The sequence below is a fragment of the Brettanomyces bruxellensis genome, chromosome 5, assembly GCF_011074885.1.
Source record: "Brettanomyces bruxellensis chromosome 5, complete sequence".
NCBI lineage: Eukaryota > Fungi > Ascomycota > Pichiomycetes > Pichiales > Pichiaceae > Brettanomyces > Brettanomyces bruxellensis.
The window spans coordinates 443,354-465,743 of record NC_054686.1 but is presented as its reverse complement, the minus strand read 5'-3'; the positions used below and the strand labels follow the sequence as shown (position 1 = coordinate 465,743).

At 39.4% G+C, this 22,390-nt stretch overlaps 10 protein-coding genes across 10 annotated transcripts; 4 read left to right on the top strand and 6 right to left on the bottom strand.

Moving 5' to 3' along the window:
* Positions 1-537: 537 nt before the first annotated feature.
* On the bottom strand, positions 538-2,778 carry ATP2 (atp2, beta subunit of the F1 sector of mitochondrial F1F0 ATP synthase; the record flags this gene model as incomplete). Its single annotated transcript, XM_041282723.1, has 2 exons — positions 538-1,933; positions 2,666-2,778. 2 exons carry the CDS (start codon positions 2,776-2,778, stop codon positions 538-540), a joined length of 1,509 nt encoding a protein of 502 aa, XP_041135499.1.
* Positions 2,779-3,432: 654 nt separating this feature from the next.
* Positions 3,433-5,985, bottom strand: BRETT_004226 (uncharacterized protein; the record flags this gene model as incomplete). Its single annotated transcript, XM_041282722.1, has 1 exon — positions 3,433-5,985. One exon carries the CDS (start codon positions 5,983-5,985, stop codon positions 3,433-3,435), a length of 2,553 nt encoding a protein of 850 aa, XP_041135498.1.
* An 820-nt stretch (positions 5,986-6,805) lies between these two features.
* Positions 6,806-7,366, top strand: BRETT_004225 (uncharacterized protein; the record flags this gene model as incomplete). Its single annotated transcript, XM_041282721.1, has 1 exon — positions 6,806-7,366. One exon carries the CDS (start codon positions 6,806-6,808, stop codon positions 7,364-7,366), a length of 561 nt encoding a protein of 186 aa, XP_041135497.1.
* Positions 7,367-7,498: 132 nt separating this feature from the next.
* BRETT_004224 (uncharacterized protein) lies at positions 7,499-8,314 on the bottom strand (the record flags this gene model as incomplete). The annotated part of the gene is made up of 1 exon (XM_041282720.1): positions 7,499-8,314. The coding sequence occupies one exon, from the start codon at positions 8,312-8,314 to the stop codon at positions 7,499-7,501; it is 816 nt and encodes a 271-aa protein (XP_041135496.1).
* Positions 8,315-9,515: 1,201 nt separating this feature from the next.
* On the bottom strand, positions 9,516-10,214 carry BRETT_004223 (uncharacterized protein; the record flags this gene model as incomplete). The annotated part of the gene is made up of 1 exon (XM_041282719.1): positions 9,516-10,214. The coding sequence occupies one exon, from the start codon at positions 10,212-10,214 to the stop codon at positions 9,516-9,518; it is 699 nt and encodes a 232-aa protein (XP_041135495.1).
* A 498-nt stretch (positions 10,215-10,712) lies between these two features.
* BRETT_004222 (uncharacterized protein) lies at positions 10,713-12,049 on the top strand (the record flags this gene model as incomplete). The annotated part of the gene is made up of 3 exons (XM_041282718.1): positions 10,713-10,773; positions 10,868-11,863; positions 11,952-12,049. The coding sequence occupies 3 exons, from the start codon at positions 10,713-10,715 to the stop codon at positions 12,047-12,049; spliced, it is 1,155 nt and encodes a 384-aa protein (XP_041135494.1).
* A 434-nt stretch (positions 12,050-12,483) lies between these two features.
* Positions 12,484-13,422, top strand: BRETT_004221 (uncharacterized protein; the record flags this gene model as incomplete). The annotated part of the gene is made up of 1 exon (XM_041282717.1): positions 12,484-13,422. One exon carries the CDS (start codon positions 12,484-12,486, stop codon positions 13,420-13,422), a length of 939 nt encoding a protein of 312 aa, XP_041135493.1.
* A 145-nt stretch (positions 13,423-13,567) lies between these two features.
* On the bottom strand, positions 13,568-16,792 carry BRETT_004220 (uncharacterized protein; the record flags this gene model as incomplete). Its single annotated transcript, XM_041282716.1, has 1 exon — positions 13,568-16,792. The coding sequence occupies one exon, from the start codon at positions 16,790-16,792 to the stop codon at positions 13,568-13,570; it is 3,225 nt and encodes a 1,074-aa protein (XP_041135492.1).
* A 359-nt stretch (positions 16,793-17,151) lies between these two features.
* On the bottom strand, positions 17,152-17,481 carry BRETT_004219 (uncharacterized protein; the record flags this gene model as incomplete). The annotated part of the gene is made up of 1 exon (XM_041282715.1): positions 17,152-17,481. One exon carries the CDS (start codon positions 17,479-17,481, stop codon positions 17,152-17,154), a length of 330 nt encoding a protein of 109 aa, XP_041135491.1.
* An 896-nt stretch (positions 17,482-18,377) lies between these two features.
* Positions 18,378-21,904, top strand: BRETT_004218 (uncharacterized protein; the record flags this gene model as incomplete). The annotated part of the gene is made up of 2 exons (XM_041282714.1): positions 18,378-18,846; positions 18,894-21,904. The coding sequence occupies 2 exons, from the start codon at positions 18,378-18,380 to the stop codon at positions 21,902-21,904; spliced, it is 3,480 nt and encodes a 1,159-aa protein (XP_041135490.1).
* Between the last annotated feature and the right edge of the window lie 486 nt (positions 21,905-22,390).

Below are 22,390 nucleotides of genomic sequence, written 5' to 3'. Positions count from 1 at the left end.
GATGGAGGGGAGGGATAGAAAAAAAAAAGCTGAATGGAATTTGGACGAGAATAAAGAACACCGAAAACTTCGAGATATTCAGCATATGTGGACAAAGCGAGGCGCGGTATCCACTCTATCGATGCAAAGTGACCATACGATAATCATTCAAATATTTACACCACCACAATACATGCTTTCTTGACATTTAGAATTTAATGTAAAAGAATCTCTTTATGAAAGGTATATAACAAAAAAATAAGAATCGTATGTCGTTCGAAACAGCGCAAAAAGAAGAAAAACTCCAAGTGAACAGTGCAAAGTCCAAAAACCAAAAGTAATAAATAAAGGAGAAAGAAGAATATGCCCTCCCCAAAAAAGAAACCAGCAGTCAGCGGCTACTCAGCACATGCACTTGTAGTTGAAATTCGCTTCTCTGTACCATCCGAATTCATATATGTTTTTTTAACAGTTTTTCTTTTTTAAAGCTTTCAAATGATGAATAAGGTCTAATGGCGTGTTCGTTACAAACTAAGGAATTTATGCAAATATGTGCACTCAGTTCTCCTCAGCAGCAATCTTCTCAGCCTTCTTGATGACTTCTTCAATGCCACCAACCATATAGAAGGCACTCTCAGGGAGGTTGTCGTACTTACCATCTAGAACGGCCTTGAAAGACTCAACGGTATCCTCCAACTTGACCAACTTACCTGGCATACCGGTGAAGACTTCGGCAACGTGGAATGGCTGAGACAAGAATCTCTGGATTTTTCTTGCTCTCTCGACAGTAAGCTTATCCTGTTCGGACAACTCATCCATACCCAAAATGGCGATGATATCCTGCAAGGACTTGTAAGCTTGCAAAGTCTCCTGAACACGGGTAGCGACATCGTAATGCTCCTGTCCAACAACATCAGCATCTAGCAATCTGGACTTGGAGTCCAAAGGATCAACGGCAGGGTAGATACCCAACTCTGAAATACCTCTGGACAACACAGTAGTGGCATCCAAGTGAGCAAATGTGGTAGCTGGAGCAGGATCAGTCAAATCATCAGCTGGAACGTAAACGGCCTGGACAGATGTGACAGATCCCTTCTTGGTGGTGGTAATTCTCTCCTGTAACAAACCCATATCGGTTGCCAAGGTTGGCTGATAACCAACGGCAGAAGGAATTCTACCCAACAAGGCAGAGACCTCAGAACCGGCCTGGGTGAATCTGAAAATGTTGTCGATGAACAATAACACATCCTGACCCTCCTCATCTCTGAAGTACTCAGCGATGGTCAAACCAGTCAAGGCGACTCTTGCTCTGGCTCCTGGAGGCTCGTTCATTTGACCGAACACCAATGCGACCTTGGACTCACCATCAAGTTTGATAACACCTGACTCTTGCATCTCTCTGTACAAATCGTTACCCTCTCTGGTTCTCTCGCCAACACCGGTGAAGACCGAGAAACCACCGTGGGCCATAGCAACGTTGTTAATCAACTCCTGAATGAAAACGGTCTTACCGACACCGGCACCACCGAATAATCCAATTTTACCACCCTTGGCATATGGGGCCAAAAGATCGACAACTTTAATACCGGTCTCAAGAACTTCTGCCTTGGTGGATTGCTCGACGAATGGAGGAGGATCAGCATGAATTGGCTTTCTCTCCTTGCATTTAACAGGGCCTCTGTTGTCCACAGGGTCACCAATAACATTAAGAATTCTTCCCAAGGTGCCTCTTCCAACTGGAACAGATATTGGAGCGCCAGTATCAATAACTGGCTGGCCTCTGACCAAACCTTCGGTACCATCCATAGCAATGGTTCTGACGGAGTTTTCTCCCAAATGCTGGGAAACTTCCAAAATCAACTTGTTGCCCTGGTTATCCATCTGCAACGCATTCAAAATTGGTGGCAACTGTCCAGGTGGAAACTTGACATCAACAACGGCACCAATAACAGAGCTGAAATAATCGTTTAATGTTAGTATTCGTTCCCTTTTTCCTTCTGCATTGTCGTTCTTGATTGTAGTGTGATAAAATGGAGCACCTGTGTTTCGTTGATTTCATTTTTGTTTTCATGATGATTTAATTTTGGTTTTCCCATTGTTTTCCGACCGATTGAAAATCGCATATATTATCAAGTCGTCATTGAATCAGGCCCCGTCTATTTTCTGCTCTTCTTCCCCAAGCAAAAATACCATTCCCAATAATAGGGCATATAATATAGGCCGCGAAACAGTCAAGACCATAAGAGAGAAAAAAAAAATACTCGAACCTGATTCGACAATTTTATTTCGCGCGAATAGATTTCTAGAGCAGACACTAAAGAGCAAAGAGGAATGAAGAGAGGGGGGGCAGGAAAAATAAGACATGGATCACACTAGAAGACAGAAACATGGAGTATGATAACAAACACCTGATTTCATAATTTCCACATAACACCGACGTATTTTCAATTGGATGTGTAGCCTGAATATAATACTTCGTATTCCCCATAGTTGTAATAAAAAGTGAAGGACCAATGGCTAGTTCTTTGCAGAATTTTCCGCAATACTCAAAAAGCAGGTCTCCAAAGAAGGCCCAAATTGCAATATGATGTGCTCTGTTTGGAGTCCAAATTTCAAAATTACACAACTGATATTATACACCGCACTCCATGTAAACAATGCCAACAATAAACGAAAATATACTTACGTGACTTTACCCTTAGCTGGAGCAGCAGTAGCAAGGCCCCTCTGGAAGGCAAGCATTGCCTTGGCAGCCTTGAAGGCCGTCCTGGTAGTAGAAGCAAACAATCTAGCGACCATCTCTATAGTTTACTTAGTCTAATGGTAACGCGATGAAAGCTGGATGTTAGATTGTATCGGAGTTATTTGTGGGAGAAAAGACTGGATGAGGAAGAGGAACACATAGAAATTTTTAGAATTTGTGTCGCTCACTGTAACCCCAGGCTCGCGCAGAAACTGGTGGCTTTTTTTATTTTTGTTTTTTTTCAAGCAAACTTCTGGTTACTACTAGGATTAATAATATTACGATCCGAGAGTGATGTTTATTTGAGCATAAAAAATTTTCCCTAATTAGCGGAAAGCCATGCTAAGCTAAGCTCAATATTTTTTCTTGTATTCCGCAATGTTTAATTAGTCGGGGTAAAATGGTTGTTATATTTCTGGCACTCAATTTGAATAATTGGGCCTATCGGAAAGCCAGAATTTTCATATTCGATTAATGCGAAATATATTTTTCTCTCATTTGTCCTGGTTCCAGCAATTAATTTTCTTGGCCACTAAAATCAAAAAAAATCAATTAACTCAATTAATCATAGTCCACCCGATCTGCGGTTATTTGCCGAGTAATGCAGAATCCCCACTATTTAGCTACACAATAAGATGTTCAAATTCGTCGGAGAAAAAAGCGTTGACCCATACAAATTCGTACACGGGGAAACGTGCAAATAGTTTTATTTAATGGTGTGTTTTAATACCTAACAGTCCCAGCTTAGGCTCTAGCGTCTTCTCTATATGCTCCCGTAAATGCTCGTAACTTTCACGATCGTAGACAACTGAGATTTTCTTCAACTGTTCTATTTGTGTGGGGTCCATTTTACTAATTCCTCTTGTAAAGCAGTTTAAGCAAAATACCATCTTTCCAAAATTGTAATGTTTCCTTCTTTTATTCTTCATTCTATTCAGCATCTTCTCTTTCCTTTGTTTTGCATAGTCGCTTGAAAGTTCATAAGTATCCGAGTTATCATTTCTCACAATCTTACGTCTCTTTCTCAGTCTCATGCCTGCATGTGACTCGTTATTTTTAATACTTTCATTCAGGCCCTCCTCTCGTGCCTTTTCCATGATCTGTTTCCACTCAGATTCAATATCTTCACCCTTATTATTCGATCCAAACTTCGGAGGAGAATTTCCTGGTGTAGGAAGTTGTTTCTGTCCGTTTGTGTTTGATATATCTTGTAAATCAGCTGCTATCTTCTTGAGGATATCCACTTCGATCCATTGGTAATTAACAAATGTCTTGCATTCATGGCATATGAATTCATCAGGGTCATAGGTATTATCCTCCTGTTCCTTCTGTACAGGCAGTTTTCTGCCTGTTCTATGATGAGTACAGCCGGCCAGCAGCTTTCTCTGTCTTTCCTGCTGATATTCCTCAAAGTCAGTATGTGGTATTTGCGCTAAAATGCTTTGCAACTTCTTGTCGTTTTTCAATAAGCCAAACTGTTTCACTTGTTCACTATAACTCAAGAAGCAATGATCAAGCATTGCTGTCACGGTCCATTGTCCAAACTCGTCCTCTATATTTTTGTATTCTTCTTTATCATTCATAAGAATGTCCATAATATTTCTCAAAAGGCCGTAATAATTGAACACATCCTCTTTTCCATCTTTAATGTAATCACAGACGGCTTGCTCTCCATAGCCAAGCCAATAAGGCATAGTAAAGTTAACCGCTTCATTAACATTGAACCCACAATTAAATCCAGCATGATAGACCATCGGAAATGTGATGACAAATTCGTTTGCTTCCTGGTTCACCGAATAGCAATGAACAAAGTCATCGCTCTCCAGTTTTATGTTTCTATACTGCTGGAAGGACGCAATATCATGTGGTGAAATGAGTGTTGTCATCTGATGTAATAAGCCAGGTTGCTTCTTAAAGTAATCTGGTGCAATGCTTTTACAGAGTGCCTCAAACTTCTGGCAATCCCGTGCCGGTATTGCATACCATTTTTTGGTTGAACCCATGTGACAGTAGTTTGCACTCAGAGTATAGTGATCCTCTTTATGCCAGCAGAAAGTCGAAAACATCGACCCGACATAGAGCCAAGGAATGGTTATTCCAGACATCTGATTTCTGTCCTCCTTCTGAAAGTATCGTAGTAGCGATCCCCCAGCAAACGGTAATCTGGTCAAATTAAACGGACTATCAATATATTTTCGTCCGGCTTCTTGATCTATTAAGGAATTTCCTTCCGTTGGAAATCCAGATACTTCTTCTGCGTCATCCTTGTGTATATCGGCACCATACCTGACACTGATTTGCTCTCGATCAGCTTCATAAGTACCGTTTGATCCTCCATCTACTAGTTTCCAGAACTCTGCTTCTAGTTGATCAATAGAAGGGTTCATCTCCCCATGTAACTGTGTCTCACAAAAATTTTTTTTCTCTTCTTCGCAATACTCTTCAAAGTCGGTCAAAGTAAAAATATTACTATAATCTTCCTCGAAGCCGTAGTCACCATTTGTCCCCCTAAGGCATTCATCACAATACCAATCACTTTTTGGCACAACCCTCAGTGCAGGATTCAAGCAATACATGTGAAACCCTTTTTCACAGCCATTGCAGAGAAGCATTTTATCAAAATGGTTGTTTTTGTGACATATTGAGCATCCTTTGTTAAGGTTTAGTATCTTATCGTCAGCCTCTGATGTAAGCAATCGTGAAAGAGTGTTGTGCCTCCGACCCGTTTTTAATTTTGAATAATCCTCTAGCTGTATTTTGAGCAAATTTGAATACTTTTCAACATCCCGTAAAAGTTTTGGATCGTTCACCAAATTGGCGTAATGGGCGAAATTACCTTCTATGTAAAGTGTATGAATGTGTATCTTTGAGCCATTTTTTAGACCTAGAAATCCATCATATTCTTGGCTCTTTTTGTCCTTCTGCTTGTTCGCATGCTTCTTTCTTCTTCCTCTAGATCTGTTTTTTGATGATTTCATTGGTTTCTTACCCTTGGACCTCAAATAATTATTAAATCCCTCCAAAAAGAAATTTCTCGATCTACCAATCAAACCTAACTCCCATAAGTTTTGCAGCCTAGTATGGAAAGTGAACTTGTCTTTATCCAAAGCAAATTTGGGTTTCCAGCCCTCTGGTGGTACTATCTTTATGATTCCGTATTTCTCTCCGAGAGAGATGACCTCATCCGATGACATAAAGCCAATAGGGTCTGCAAACTGGGCTTCCGATGGCCGTAGTGTAGGTGCAAGTGGCGAATCCTTCATCGTATAATATTTCTAAAGTTTGTGTTGTCCCTAATCCAAAGCCAGTTTTGATTCATAAAGATGGAAATGACGAACTAGGCGGAGAAGAACTTAAAGTAGATAAGTGTGGAAATACATATTTGGGGCGAGGAAGAATAAAACCCACATTATAGAGCAAAGAAGATGCAAAAAAAAATGAATTTTCATTATTGTGGACGGCCCTATATAGCGAAATCGATTGTTGGTTACTGATTAATGCTTTCATGGCGGTGACCTATTTATTATTGTGCGGAATGATGCAGTTAATTAAATATACTTTTTCGTTCAACTTTAATGTCTCGCATTAGAATAGAAAAAAGTACTACGAGATGATAAACTAATGTGCTTTTTATTTATTTTTATGTGAATCTGGACTGCTTTAAACAGTTTGGTTGTCAATACGGCTTAACAGCTAACCTGAAGAATTTATTTCATTCATGTGTATTGTCCACGCTCAATAGGAGCAGCAAGCATGAACTAGAGTAGGGTTATATATACATGTATGTTTTTTTAAGATTATTGAACTATATGCATATTTTTGCTAGCCCATCATAAATAATACGAAGATTTTAAGAAAAGCAGGTGGTGGTTTAATGTATGTATTATCGTGAAAATAAAACCTAATGCCTTTCAGAATAGGAATACCTTGAATTACAAATGTCCTGGAGATCTCAATTTTTTTTTTTTTTTTTCGGTGGGAGATTCCAGCACAGCTTTGAACAGCTGTACTAAAGATGATCCGGTACGATCTCATAAGAACATATAACACCTTCGGTAAAAATTACAGCACTACAAGCACAAGATGGCGCTTGTTACATCCAAAAGACTCTTATGGGCGAGACTTGTGCTTCTAACCGTTATTGGCTACAAATTGCTTGTCGATCCGGAGTCCGTTCTTCAGTTCAATGGTGTTCTTGTTCTCTCATCAGCAATGGGTCTTCCCATATTGATGTACAATGAAAAATCGCAGGTTTATGGATTAGTCGGTGTTCTCTTCATTGGGATGGTTGTGTCTGATGTTGGACCATTATTGGAGACAAATGTGAAATACTTTGAGACAACCGTGCTCCTCAGGCTCGTATATTCGCTTCTCCTTTGTGTGTACTGCTACATGAGTGATTATCTTCCTGTTTGTAATTCTGCTGTCTTCTCATATGCATTTATAGAGACATGGTTTGGCATTCTGCAGTATAACTGTCTAAGGGAAGAGCACTATAAAAGGGATGAGCAAAAGAGACTGGAGTTGAATGAACTTTCTGACAAATATGACCGTGGAGAGCTAACTAGAGAGGATGCCAGAAAGTATGAGAAATCCCTTAGTGAGGAAGAATACAAGAAGATCATGAGCGAGTTTAAAAAATAGTCGGCCAAGACTATGGCGTGTTTATATAGTGATTTAGCTAGTGAAATAAATGTATCTTATAGCTTATGTCTATGTAACGCGAGAATATGGATGTAATATTAATATACTAATTATTGTTCCTCTGACAGGCATCTATTTCTTGCCTAGTAGTGCGGCAACCTCGGCAGCTTTTTCCACTCCTCTACTAATACCTCCTCTAACACCTCTATCTTCCATAACCAACAATCCAGCTATCGTAGTTCCACCAGGAGTACAAACTTCGGCCTTCAAAGCCTCTGGATGCTCACCTGTCTCCATCACCATCTTTGCAGTACCTTCCATAACTTTTGCAGCGCAATCTTTAGCAATATCATAAGGAATTCCCATTTGAACAGCACCCTCAGCCATGGCTTGAAGCATTAACAAGCAGAACGCTGGTCCGGATCCAACCAATGATGTTGCGGCGTCCATATGCTTTTCTGGAAGCTTCAACGCTTTTCCGACCGTTCCAATCATGTTCATCACCAGATCTTCATACTTCTGAGCCTCTTTGGAAAATGAAACTATAGCCATTCCGTGTCCAAATTTAGCCGGGGTGTTGGTCATCACACGAGCAATGCAGGAAGAATATTTACTCAATCTCTCGATACTCCAGCCTGCAAGCAATGAAATAATAACTTGGTGACCATTTAACCCACTCTTAACATATTCCAGCACGGATTCACATATATATGGCTTAAGACCAAGAATGATGACATCAGCTCTTTTCACAGCACTGATGTTAGATTCACCGTATGAAGCCTCAATTTTGTCCCCAAATCTCTTTTGAAGGGCTTCTGCAGATTCTTTGTCGCCGGTACAGCAGATGAACTTTGCTGGATATGGCTGAAAGGTAGCTTTCATGATTGATAAAAGCATGGCAGTACCCATGGTACCGCAGCCAAGGATTGTTAATGTGTAATTATCCATTATATTGTCTTATACAGGCTTTCAACGTAATATTTCTCCCTTGTCTGTGTGTTGTGAAGATTTCTGGTTGCTGAAGAAAGGTTACTTAACAACCGTTCTGAATAGGGGGTGACTCAGCGAATGATAGAATAATCCATGGTCAAACTTTTTTTTCCACTTTTTTTTTCTTCCCACTTTTACTGAATTTTTTTTTTTCCTGTTTTTTCATTTATCTCTTTTGACCGCGGTGTAACGCAAAAAAGAATCAAAAAAGTGATGCCTATTGTTCCACAGAATTAGTTTTCATCTGCAGTGATATACAGAACAATCGAATCGAGAGGAAATAAATTTTTGCGGTTCATGACGTTGGGTCTATGAGTATAAAAATTTTTCATTGTTCCGCTTCAACCGTTTCAAACCCTTACAAGTAATATGGAGACAAGACCAGCATGGCGTTTAAAGACCATTACCAAAATAGTTTTGATATCATTTCTTTAAAACTTTGAATAATTATTGGAAATAAGCAGGAGGGTATGTTCTTATTTTTTGGTTTTTCTGTAAAATTCACATTGAAAGCGTGTAAAATGTGTACAGAGAAAATAAAAATGTGAAATAAAAATCATCCACTTCCAAGGAAATTGCCTAAAAGTTGGATAATGCAGACATCACTTCCCTTTCAATATGTAACGATGTGTACGTAAATTTTCATGGCACATATGGCTTAATAATAGTACTGTAGAATGAAGGTTTATTGAATCAATCATCATCATTCAGCTACAGTAAGTAATGTCAGGGTAGTCTTGTAATTTCCTTATAAGCAATATTTCGGAAGGATCACTTAATAAGCATTTTTATCTGTGCGAGGAGTTTTCAAAAATATAAATATAGTGATACTGTTAACTTGGAAATTATAATACATTGAAGTATTCTTCTTAAACTTAATACGGTTCGATAGTTTTTTAAATTGAGAATTCTCAAAATATATACAAATCTAAAAAATTTGGATAAGATTTTTTGAAGAGGGACATATATTTTTTGAAAAGTACCTTCAAAGCATTAAAGCACTCTTATATGATCATATTTACAGCTGTAAACGTACATGATAACTTCTATAAATCAATATCTATAAACTATGATGGGAAATCCTTTAAAAATACGAAAAAAGTAGAACAAAAATTTAGACGCGACACAACGAAAAACACATTAACTCCGAACTCCGATCTCATTGACAAAGATCATTTATTTTATCAAAAATATTTTTAACGTCTTCCCTAGGCACAAGAAACCATTCCTTATGAATACCACCATTCGTGCTCTTACAACCTTCACAGTATATTTTCCCAAAACCATATTTCTCATGGAGTATATGATGAATTTTTTGCTCTGTTTGAAACGCCAGTTTCGTATGAAAACCTAGATTCTTGTTATCAAATTTGCTGTACTTGCCGAGATCTTGAAGGCTCAGTCTGGAAAAGGAATGTAATAACACATGCATTTTGTCCCTTTTGGAGCACACAATTGAGGATAACATTCTAGGAGTCACAAGAGTAAATTGATGCTTGCATTGTCTCTTCCATTGTTCCAATCTCCTTTTCGGTGTTCCGGATGTGAAACCAATTTTCAAAAGTATATAATGCTTTGGCTTTAATTGTCTTGTCTTATCGTAATTAATAATGTTATCGGAAGTAGGTGCAGCCATTCTAAGCCAATCTTGCTTTACTGGCCTTCTTTGCAACATATGCTCAAGCGTAAAAACATATATGTAACCTGGACCATCTAATGATTTACTATCTTTTGAATTATTCCAGTTACCAAAGATTCGACCTTGAGATTTATGATATCGACAGTATTTCGTACCATCATCAACAATTCGTATTCGACATCTTTTTCCTGCTTTTGTTATCCCTTGACACTGTGCCATATATATGTGTGGTATTATGAAGTGTAGTATTGATTGTATACCGCCGATAAGTTAATCAACCAAGCTTCAAAATTTTTTTTCCCACGCTCAGATCCTCCATTAATGTGTGTTTACATTTTTATCAGGGCAGTGCAATTTATGATAATATGAATCTGTACATGAAATGCGGTAACCTTATAAACATATAAGGACCAATTCATGCGATATAGCTTTCCAGCAGTTTGGTATAGAACTATCTAGATTGAATGTTATTTTTGCCCCAAAATTTACAATTGTTCAAAAATGTAAAGCAGACACTTCATTCGGTATTAAGCGTATGTATTCATATCCGCCATCCGCGAAAATGTTCTGTAAACATTATATGTCAAGTAATGGAAAGCGCGGGTCGTATCGCTTTGGTCCAAGGCACCTGCACTCGTTTAACTATTAATAATTAATTCTATCCCTTTTTTTCTTCTCCCTTATACATTAATGAACCAGACATATCAAAACAGATGCATGATTGAGAAACATGGAATGATGAAAAATGCACCTAAACAATTCATGTACTCTATTGGTTGTATTTATTTCGTTTATCTGGACATGCTATTGCTATAATTTGGACCTACTAAGAAGGAGCGAAGAACTGCAAATAGAGAATGTATTACGTTCAGATACACACTTTAAGAATCTTCCTCTGATAAAGAGCCATCCTTCTAAGGAGGAAAGAACTCTTTCCGAGGGTGAAATTCCAAAGTACGTTTTAGATTATAGCCCGGTGGTTTATTTATATTCGGAGGAAAGATATCTACCTTACGATGTTGCGGAGTTCACTTCTCACTTTCATGCTGAATTTGCCAACGGAACTAAAATTAAAGTGGGCATGGATAAATATGGATCTTCACATAATACGCTTCATATAACGGATCTTGAGGATCTCAGCAAATACGTTACGGATAAGGAGATGGTATACATGACAAGCAACGAGGATTTCGATAAGGATCCGGATTGGCTTACAGGAATTAAAAACGTTCCCAATTACTATAATGGGGAAATTCAGGATGCACCGGCGACTCTTATCGTGGTTGATAAGGGCAACGGATGGGTGGATTCGTTTTGGTTCTATTTCTATTCGTTCAATATGGGACCGTATGTGATGGGATTCGGCCCATTTGGCGACCATGTTGGTGACTGGGAACATTCTTTGGTGAGATTCTATAAGGGAGAGCCTGTTGTTGTTTGGATGTCTGCACACGGGGGAGGAGGCGCTTATTTTTATAACAATCTCGAAAAATACGACAACTCTAAGCATCCGGTGATATTTTCGGCTCGTGGTACACATGCAAATTATCCAAGCACAGGCCAGCATGCACACGATATACCATACTCAATATTAAGCGATTTCACGGATAGAGGCCCTCTGTGGGACCCATCATTGAATTATTTGGCTTACACGTATAATGACGACAAGGTTTCTGCTGCGAATGGAACGGTACCTTTCAGAGAGACTTCTTATGGCAATTGGCTTCTTTACAATGGAACTTGGGGCGACAAAATGTTGGCGGCTAATGATTCTCGCCAACGCTGGTCTCCATTTGAGTGGAAGTACATAGATGGTCCAATTGGACCATTGGGGAAGAATTTGCAGAGGGTTTCACCTTGCCAGAGATGTAAGTGGTGGAATTTTTGGAATGGATGCAACATTAGAAGATACATCAAATATGGCAACGGCTTTTTTGATAGCGAGGGTGATAACAGTTGTGGAACGTTATATAACCGGATTCGACCTGGAATCTTTAGGAAGATACTCGAGACAATTACTTGGGGAGGATGGTTTTGTTGGATCATGGACTTGATTTTTGGTTAACTAATCTTTTCGATACGCTTTTTTTTTCTTTTAAACAAACAAGTAATGAATATGGACACTTCCCAATACATAATATGTATAATCAAGGCGATTAGGGAGTATTATAATAAATTCCTGTAGCACAATTTTATATATTCAGGGATGATTAATTGCTCGTTCATTTATACACGAAAAAAGGTATTTCATTGAGGGAAAACATGTGATAAACGTCTTCTGGGTAATCCTTAAATTACGGCTTATCTATCAGCTAACCGAATTCATTTTTCTAAATTTTTTTTTATTCATTTTTTGACCAGGTCAGCCAATACCAGAGATATATACCGCTAACATTCCGAAGCCACATTATTTTGTGCATCTCGTACACATCCAATTCATTATAACTAAGGTGTACAACCCAAGGATATATATTTATCATATTTATAAATGAGGCAAGTGAATGATACTTCGGACGGAGGCACATTTTCTTCCTCAACCTTTTCACTTATACTTTGGAAGCTTGCAAAGACGTCTGTTATAGCTGGTGCCTCCGTGGCTGCAATAGGGCTGGCAGCACTTTATGTGTTTCAATCCAAGGTTGTTTATCCAGCTGGATTGAACGGAAGCCGTGATAAGGTTAGCACACCTGATGAATACGGACTTCCGTACCAATCTGTGGATATTCATACAGATGATGGTGAAACGCTCAAATCTTATCTTTTACTTCACGATTCAACCAGTCCCGACTACTCCAACAAAACAATACTTGTTCTTAGTCCCAATGCAGGAAATATAGGTAACTTTCTTCCCGTGGTGAAATACATATACGAAGTGCTGAATTACAACGTGTTTATCTATTCCTACAGAGGGTACGGACATTCGACGGGCACTCCCAGCGAAAAAGGTCTCAAATTAGATGCTGACGCTGTGATTAAATACATTGAACAGTCAGAACAACTTTCAAGATCATCAGTAGTGTGCTACGGACGTTCAATTGGTGGTGCAGTTGCCATATATATAGTCGCAAAGTATCCAACAATCATTTCCGGGTTAATTCTAGACAACACGTTTCTAAGCATTAGAAAAGTCATTCCTTATCTTTTCCCCTTCCTTCGTCCATTTACATTTTTGTGCCATGAAATCTGGCCTTCGGAAGACTACATGAAGACCATTCCGGCTGGAATACCGGTTCTTTTCCTTAGTGCGGGGAAAGATGAGATTGTTCCACCATCTCATATGCAAACACTCTATGACATAAGTAAGTCATCCAGCAAAACATGGAAAAAATATAAGAATGCACATCATAATGACACGATTACATTTCCGAAATATTGGGAAGATTTTGCAGAATTTATGACGCAACAGGTTACGCCTATCGGGAAATAAGGCCAGAGGAAGCTATAGTTAATTTAATTACTGGGCTTGGTCGAATTATATTACATTTATATCGAATATTGTGCTGTACTTCTTTGCTTTCTATATATTCATACACAAAATTTCCAGTGTAGACACTAAAGTAAGCACAATTTCATTACATAACAACCTGCTTTTCATATTGAACGACCGGCGTTCCGCATGATGGACAACTTGACTGGTTTTCATCAATGAACCAAGCTCTAAAACATTTGAAGTGTCCTTTATGACCGCATCCTAAGAGAGCCATACAAAGACCTTTAAGTGGCTCTTCACAGTATGCACAATTTCCCTGCCTCTTGGAGCACTTGTCACAGTACCAAAAGCCAAATTCAACATTCTCATCTCCCTCTTGGAGCCTTTTCTTAGACACTTCATTTGCAATAAGACTATGACAATTGTTGCAGTACAACCTAACTGACGTCTTGGTCTGCCCAATTGTTTTGAATGACTCGTAAGAGTCTGCTGCTTTCTTCACAACTGCAGCTGCACAACTAAACAAGCAATGGCGGAGAAGTGCCTTGTGATATGAGAGTATCCATTCCTCTGCCTGCCGTGAGGTAATACTATCAGGGTAAGCACTCCTGAAAAGCAAGGCAAAAGTCGCACAGAGAAGAACATCACCCTGCTTTGCACTGAATTCGGCAGCTTGCTTTATTAAATCCGAGGGGTACCACGGTACTTGAAGGTTGGTATTTCCATGCTGATCGTTTTTCAAGTTAAACTGCGCCCGATGCTCGGTGAAGGTAGAAACACCATGTTTTAGAATTTCTGTAAGCTGGCTTGGTTCACCAGTGGAAACGTTTCTTCGTAAGGTGTTGGCACTGGTCTTTCTTGAAAGAATGCTTTTTAGAATTTTACCTTCCTCCTCACTGGAGTTTAGACTTGAAAATACTGGTACTCTAGGCAGAATTGCCGACTTTGTAGTTCCTACTGAAGACGAAGGAGACAATACCCTTTCGTTATCAAAGTCAACGCTGCTTCCAGTGAAAGAGTATCTATTTTTGAAACTTCCAAACGTCCTATTATCACTTTTTTTAATAGTCATCGGCTGTGCTATCACATCACCAGTGAAGGCGGCAGGACTAGTTGAAACATCCTCCTCCTCATCTGCAATTGCATTTTCATATTTATCTGCTTCCTTACTTCTCACGTCATTATTTGTGAAGTGCAGTCTTTCTTTTTTCCGTTGACTGCTTCTTCTACCACTGTCAGGATATATGCTTTTGGCTTTTTTGGGTTCCTCCAACTTAGACTGATCATCTGTAGACGAATTCAGACGATGGCTTTCCTCAGATGATTTGAAACTGGACTGATACGATTCTGTAGAGTTACCATTCTGGAATAATGTTGACTGAACACTGAGGGTAGACTCTTTGTTAGTAGTACCACTATAAGGCCCACTGCCATCTTTTTTGGAGGTGTTATCCTTATTTTCATGCTCTTGTGACATCTGGTATATAATGCTAAACCTTATTGCTCTCCATACTTGATAGTCACGGGGTTTTCCCGCCAAAGATGCAACCTTGGCATTTTCCTCACATATTTGAGCGAGGTCTTTACCCTTGGGAATACTAATTTGGTATTTTGCTGAAAGGAAAGTAAACACTTCTGGATCATTTTGGGGCAATGCCAAATCGATGGGAACGGTAATAGGTGAAATAGCAGCGTAATTTTGTGAATGAGCGTAAAAGCTGCTGGATTTTCTTGATATCGGAGGAATTCTTTTGATATTCTTTTCCGTTCCTGAATTTATGTAAGAAGCCAATGAAACTGAAGATTGTAAAGGGTGCTGTAAAATATCGACAGATGCAGATGAGGTTCTAGACTTATGAACCACGGAATTTGGTAACTCTGGTGCAGTGCTCTTGAATAAACTTGAAACCTTCGATGGCTCTTTAAATGTATTGAAGTCATTTTTATCCTGCTTCACAAATATAAAGTCATTGGCACCATTGGGATTCCAAGAAATGGCACCACTAGGATAATTGTCAATTACATTTGGCTCCTTGAAAATGTCATGTTGAATCAAAGTCTTATCCTTCGAACATGTGACAAGATATCTGGGAGATTTCCATAGTAATCCAGTGATTTGATTGGTGTGATATTCTACCGTGTGCTTTGGGATGTATTTTCTTGATAAACTCCAGATTTGCACACAGGGATCATCATTTAGAAAGCACGTGGCAATATCTGTGTTCATGATAGATCCATTTCCACGACCTCTACACCAACAAACCTTGTATATCGGTCCTGATGTATAAATAACGTGGTCCGGCTCTCTGCTATATTCGGATCCAGATCCCATGCTCCAAATTTCGAGCTGCTTATCCCTGCCTCCAGTTACAATGTAGTCTAGTTCCGGATGGAAATCCAAAGTAAGGCCCGGCCCAGAATGTGCATTTAATCTTCTTTCGAACGTGCTTGGATTCCTAATATCCCATTTCTGAATAACACCGGAATCGGTGATACAACAAATTGTGTTCTCATGCCGAGGATTGAACTGAACACATCTCACGGCATCCCAGTTTCCGCTGATTGTGGTTGCAGCTCGTGCATTTCGCATTCTGATATCCCAAATTTTCATCTTGCCGTCTTGAGAACCTGAAACAAGCCTATATGGGGCAGTTGTAGAAAAATCGATCGAATTCACAGCCCTTTGATGCTCGTTTAATGTACTTTGAATTCTATTTCCCCTATCCAAGTTGTATAAGTATATGGATCCAGAAAGAGTCGACGCAGCAATGTGACGGCCATATGCATGATGGCCAAATTTCAGGTCACTGATTAACCCAAATTTTGTGTTTCTCCTATGTCCCGGTTGTGTCACTAAATCATATTCAAGGGCTATTTCCGTTTCTGAGATCCTTACCAATTGAAGACTCTTCTGTCCACTTATAGCAAAGAGGTTGGGAGTAGCATTTGATTTTGCCAGTGAAAGAATCTCCCCATTAGTTTGAAATACAACTTTCCCCTTGGATGAACTGTAAATTGAACGCTGGTTTGAAGTTGAATGTAATGGGAAACTCGTTGCTGGTGCATTATATGCACTCATTCCATAGCCATTGACAGATGAGCAGCTCGATTTTGATATATTTCCGGCGCTACCTTGTCTTGAACTGCTATTTATTGGTTCTATAGACGAATTTCCATAAAATGATGAGGATACATGCGAGGATCCACTGTGTCTTCTGCCATTTTCATACAAGTATATGGGAGAAGAAGGAGATGAACTCAGGGATCTGAAACCACTATTTTGGGTAGAGCCCACAGGTGAAACTTTAGTGGAAGTATACCCCCTCTTATTAGATGGCGGATAAATTTTCCCATCATTTTCAGACATTTTCTTGTAAAATTAGCCGTCAAATTGCATAAATTATATGTCTTCAGGTACTCGTAAGCCTACTACATGAACTCTTGAATGTCTGTCTGAGAAGAATTGAAAAACAATGCGGTAGAAAAATAAACGGCCAAGTTCGTCGCGACCATTGGATAAGGATGCGTAAAACGGTCAAAGAGTGAGAGAAAAAAAACGAAACAAAACTAAACATAACGGAAGGGAAAGGAAAAATATGTAAAAATCAGGACGGCTTATATAATGCGGAACTCAGAGAAAGAAATGGGTGAAAATAAAAAAATCAAGGATTGTAATTAGCCTAAATCTATAATTTGAAAAGAAAAATGTTCCGTTCGTGCAAATTATTATTTGGCTCTGTATTTGAAGCTGTCCATCTCTATAGAATGTGAAAGACTATCATCGGAAGAGTATAACCAGAATTGGATCACAAAAGTCGTATCGAACAAAACTGATATAGCTATAAGACCAAGTTTTCCCCTGTTCAATGATAATGCTTCAGCAAGTGGTCGGTCATTCTTTATCCCTATTTCAAGTACTGAAAATAAGCAGCCAATCATATCTAGCAAAAGTTGGGATTTTGAAGATCCATACATGGATTTCCTGCGCTTGTTCTGCAGGACTTGCGGAATGTATCTGATACAGCTTGTAATAACCTTGAAGTATGCAAGATCCATGACAAAGTTGAGGAGCCGATATTGACTGTTCTGAAAAAACCAATCAAATAAGACGAAGAAACAAAAGAAAGAGAACACTATGTACGTAATCCTATGTGGACGACGTTTGAGTCGGTCTTTGAATCCCCATAACTTGGCACCCCAAAGGCATTGACTAAAAATAACAAGAATAACAAACACTCCATGCATGGAGTAAAATAAATCCGATGAAGATATAACTGGAAGGGTATTGTAGACCAATTGAAATTGGGATCTGACCTCTGGGTTGAACAATTGCAGACAAACTGAAACCAAATAAGCAGTGTAACCCATGAGACTTAGAGAGATCGAATCTATAGAGACACCATTGGATGATTTTATTCTATAATTTAAAAGCAATGTTGGGTAATAGGCTAAGCCCTGAGCGGGTGTTAGTATAATAGGTAGCATAGAGAGTTAAAAACAAAAGCCTCTATGTAGTCCAATTTATTATTCACACTCTATCTTCTTTTTGCTTACCCATGACCAAGCACATATCCATCCACAGATATCACCAAAAGCCATTGGTTAATCTATATCGTGTCTAAATTCTGTATATTATTTGTGGAAAAATGTATTTGAATCTGCTCGTTAGTCGATGCCTTGGCAAAATATTGTATTGTTGTCATCTCGAGTGTAATTGAAATATTTCATGGACAAAAAGATCCCGGGAACAGATGAGGGGGGGAAAAAAGACTCGAAATTTAATATGCGACTTCTCGAAGAGATAGACAAGGCTACATAAGAAGTTGAATAAAAGGAACGCATTTTGAAACAAGTAACATCGTCTTGCTTCTTCTTTATTAGTGAGTAATAGTGATATCTGTACAAAGCTATTTTTTTTGGTTTAAAAATAGTGGGCAAAGACAAATTTCATTATGAATAAGGACACTCCATTTTATCCAATAAGTGACACCCTTGTCAGAAGATCTCAAGGAGGAAAACAAAAAAGACTAATATCATGGTCAAGACAAGGACACATTGCATACAGCCCAGGAGAAAACAACTTTGAGGCAAATCTTTACATAACTTTCCTTGAATGTGTAAATGGACGAACTTGGCAGTTAGCCCCTCCAACACCTTTCAGAATCGAGTCTTCTTATGTGGATGACAAGCCATTAACAGATTCAAATGCAGAGAGTAATAAAGTGCCAAAAGTATTACCTAAGCTTGAACTGGTGTCTTTCAGTAATACTGGATGGGATCTTTTCACTGCAGATGAGAATGGAAATGTTTCAATACTAGTAACAGGGATAAGAATATTATCCCCGGATAAACAACCATCCGAGTTTTTGCCAGGGAACGGCAACAGTGACGAATCCAAGAAGACTAATAGCGTTCTTCCTAGTTTGCCACCAATCCAATATTCTAGGACATCATTTAATACTGCTGAGATATTTTATTCGGACGCGACAAGCTCCCTGTCCCAGATATATCTACACCAAAGAAAAGAAAACTGAACCAATTGGTCACCATGAGATGGTTGAACATTCAAAAACCAGTGATTGCGACTGCACCCGCGGTGAAAACAAAACAAAATCCTAATTCTCCAATTCCAAATGGATGTGCTGCTAAACTTGGAGCTGCATCACAGGATGCTGCAGGATATTGCTACACCTATAGTGCAAGTCAATATAAACCATATGGAGCCATGCATCCATTGATGACAAAGCAAGCTTGTATAGGAGTCAGAAGAAATGGCCAAATTTGCCTTTGGCATCAGGAAGATCATGGTATTGAGTACAGGAAAGTTTGTTCCATGCTTGACTTGGATGGTCCCGATGATGAGGTTCTCGATGCGTCGATTGCCTTTTCAAGGGCCGGTCATATTGTTGTTGCTATTCACACAATATCCTCGAACTCTTTGAAGTTTTACGATATTGAGATTGATTGGGGATATCTGATTGAGGCATCCAAGCATTTGGCAAAAGTTCCAAGTTACAGAGTTCCAGACAATGAACGTATTCCCCCGAAGCTCGTTATTGGAAAGATATTTAAGTATAACCTAGGCGATTTGTCTGCAAACAATCAAAGACTGGTTTGCATCGACCTGATTTCTCCAAATTTCCATCTAACAACAGAATTCGAAGTTCTTCTCACTTTTGAAAAGGAACGGCGTTTTGGAAGTGATCCTGTTCAGACTAGTCTATTAAGATATCAACTTAAAGAGGTCTCGGACGATGCAAGCATACACCAAGCATTTAAAGATTTGAAAGGTAATAGCGAAAAAGCATCGGAAATTCAAAACTCTGGCAGTCATTATACAATGATCTACAAGCAGAGATTTACGTTTAACGAATCGATCCTGTCCATAGAACCGATGGGTCTAGACATGCTTCTTTGCCTTGTTTTTTGTAACGGGATGATTCGTATCATTGACCGTAATTCATTCGAGGTTGTTTGGAACAAATACTCAGAGTCTCCGGACTCGGAGAACCCTTGCTTACCAAAGACACTTACATCTCTGCTTGACGCAGGATTCGAGTTCCCAAAAATAAACTTTCAAACTGAATATTGCTGTGTTTCCCCAAACTTATGTGCTTATGTGGCACTTCCGTTTGGTGGATCCAGGCTTCACATTAGATGTGCAGAATCCAGGGTGAGCAAAGAATTTAGAAAGGCAAAGAGAAAAGGCCTTCTTTTAGGCACAGCAGCTGCAGTTGCACTATGCCATACTAGTGCTTGCTATATGGGCTTTTTTACCGATGACCTAATTGTTGCTATAAAGACCGAATTAGTTAACGTTGCAAAAGTTGTCTCTGAGGGGTATTCTTACAGACTGCTCGTTGCAATTTTACAGGAGGCACAGAGAGCAATTAACTTGAATATTGATATATCCACCGAACAAACTGATAAAATGACGCAAAACCAGCCATTACAGCGTATTTTAACGTTACAGCTCTCTTTGGGTACTGGATTGAATTGGAAAAGAAACAGAAGTGCGAAAGTTGCTCTTTCAATACTGAACATGCGCTTTGTGGCCTCTTCGGTAATGTATGCCATCCATACGATTTATTCGAACATGCAAAGGTTTTCTCGAAAAGGTATGACCGTGCTAGATACATACGCAAATTCGAAAGTTCGTGAGGACAGTATCATATACATAATCGGTGCGATCAGATGGTGCTTGGATTATGTCACCCTTTTGAGCAAGGAGCTCTTAGAGTTGAGTACTGCGTTCAAGCGTGACAACAAGCAAGAGATAGAGAAGTTGATTACGAGGCTTTTTGTTGTGCCATTGGTGTTAGGTAAGGTGCCCAGGTCATTTCTAATATTTTCCATCGCGAATATCAGAAGACTATTCTCCTTTGTACAGAAGTTCGTGGAAAAACACTATTCATCGTTAACTGCATACATCACACCAGAAAATCCGATGGGTGCGTTTCAAGAGGTTTCGAAAAGGCTGCTTTTAAATCCGTCGGCATCGGTGATGGATGGAATTGTAGACAGTGGGGATACATCTACAGGGAAAGGTGTAGGAAATGATAAGGGAAGCCCACTCACTAAGGCAATTATAGAACATCCAACCATCGAGGCATATCTGAGAATAGGTTGTATGATTGACAGCTGTCCAGTTCCTCTTCAGATGTTCGAGAAGTTTCTTTTGGAGGCCGACAGTCCATTGCGGAACTTGGGGCTTGATCCAGCGACATCCTTGGCTGTTGAGCAGCAGATAGTCTGCCAGGGATATGTTGCAAAAAATTTCATCGAGCCAGTTCGGAAGCTCTGCACCATATTCGACAGAACCATATTGTCATCACCCGAAGTGGATGTGCCAAATATGTACTTCTACGACACGCAGTGGCTCAGGTTGGATGATTATAACGATGAGTCGGAAATAACCGAATTTTTAGAGATGGAAGGAAAATCAGGAAACACAGTTGCACACGAAGAGTCAAAAGAACTTGAGGATATGGCAGCCACCTCAGTGCAGATTAAGAAGGAGAAGAGCACATCATTTGAAGATGAGAAGGCTGGAGAGAATAATTCGACCGATAGCGGCATATTGCTAACAGGTACAAACTTCGAGTTGTCAAAGCAAGGGGCCAAGAGAGTAATCGCGATGAATTGCTACGAAGGACTCGTGTTGGATACTTTAAGAAAGCAGCTCGTAAAGCCGGAGCAATTCATAGAGTACGGAAAGTTTCTTACCGACGATGCATCTCTCAGCCGTGCAAATCATAGGATCAGCCGGGAAGTTGCAGCTGACAGCTTGGGACACAATGAGGCCTCAAACGGCGAGATTAAAAAATTGGCAATGAGATTTTGTATTCGCTGTGGCGCGATTTCCTCTCTTCATGACGAGACACTTTTTGTACCCGGCCATCCAAGCTTAATTGAGAATCCGGTTTTCCAGCATTACCAAAGGATCTGCTTCTGCGGTGGTTCTTGGGCCAATTTGTGAAATAGATAACGCCAAGTGGGGACGACAGAGAAAAATGAAAGAAAGAAAAAAGCAAAATAAAAAAAAAAAGCAGGATGGATCTGCGTGCGAGAGAAATATTATTTTGTTGACGTTGTTATTGTAGAGAGGGGGCGGCGGTTGGAATGTTTGGTTAAATAATATTAACGTACATTTTACATTACATTAGACCTGCGAGTGGTAATAAATTATTACGGAATTTTCCCGCAAATAGAAAATATCAACAAATATTGTTTGTTTTGTAATGGTAGGCAGAGGTGTGCCAATCGCTAAAGACAATAAAATAATAGGCTGCTCTTCAGACTAATACGCCCCACATACATAATTCCTTTACTGCTGCCCCAAAATTTTTTTCAGGAAGCGATCGAGTCCACGAAAAAAAAAAAAATACCTCCATCCCTGCTCGTTACACAAAAAAAAAAGCGACACTAGAAATGGAAGGGTTAACTGCAAAAACACACGGCTAAA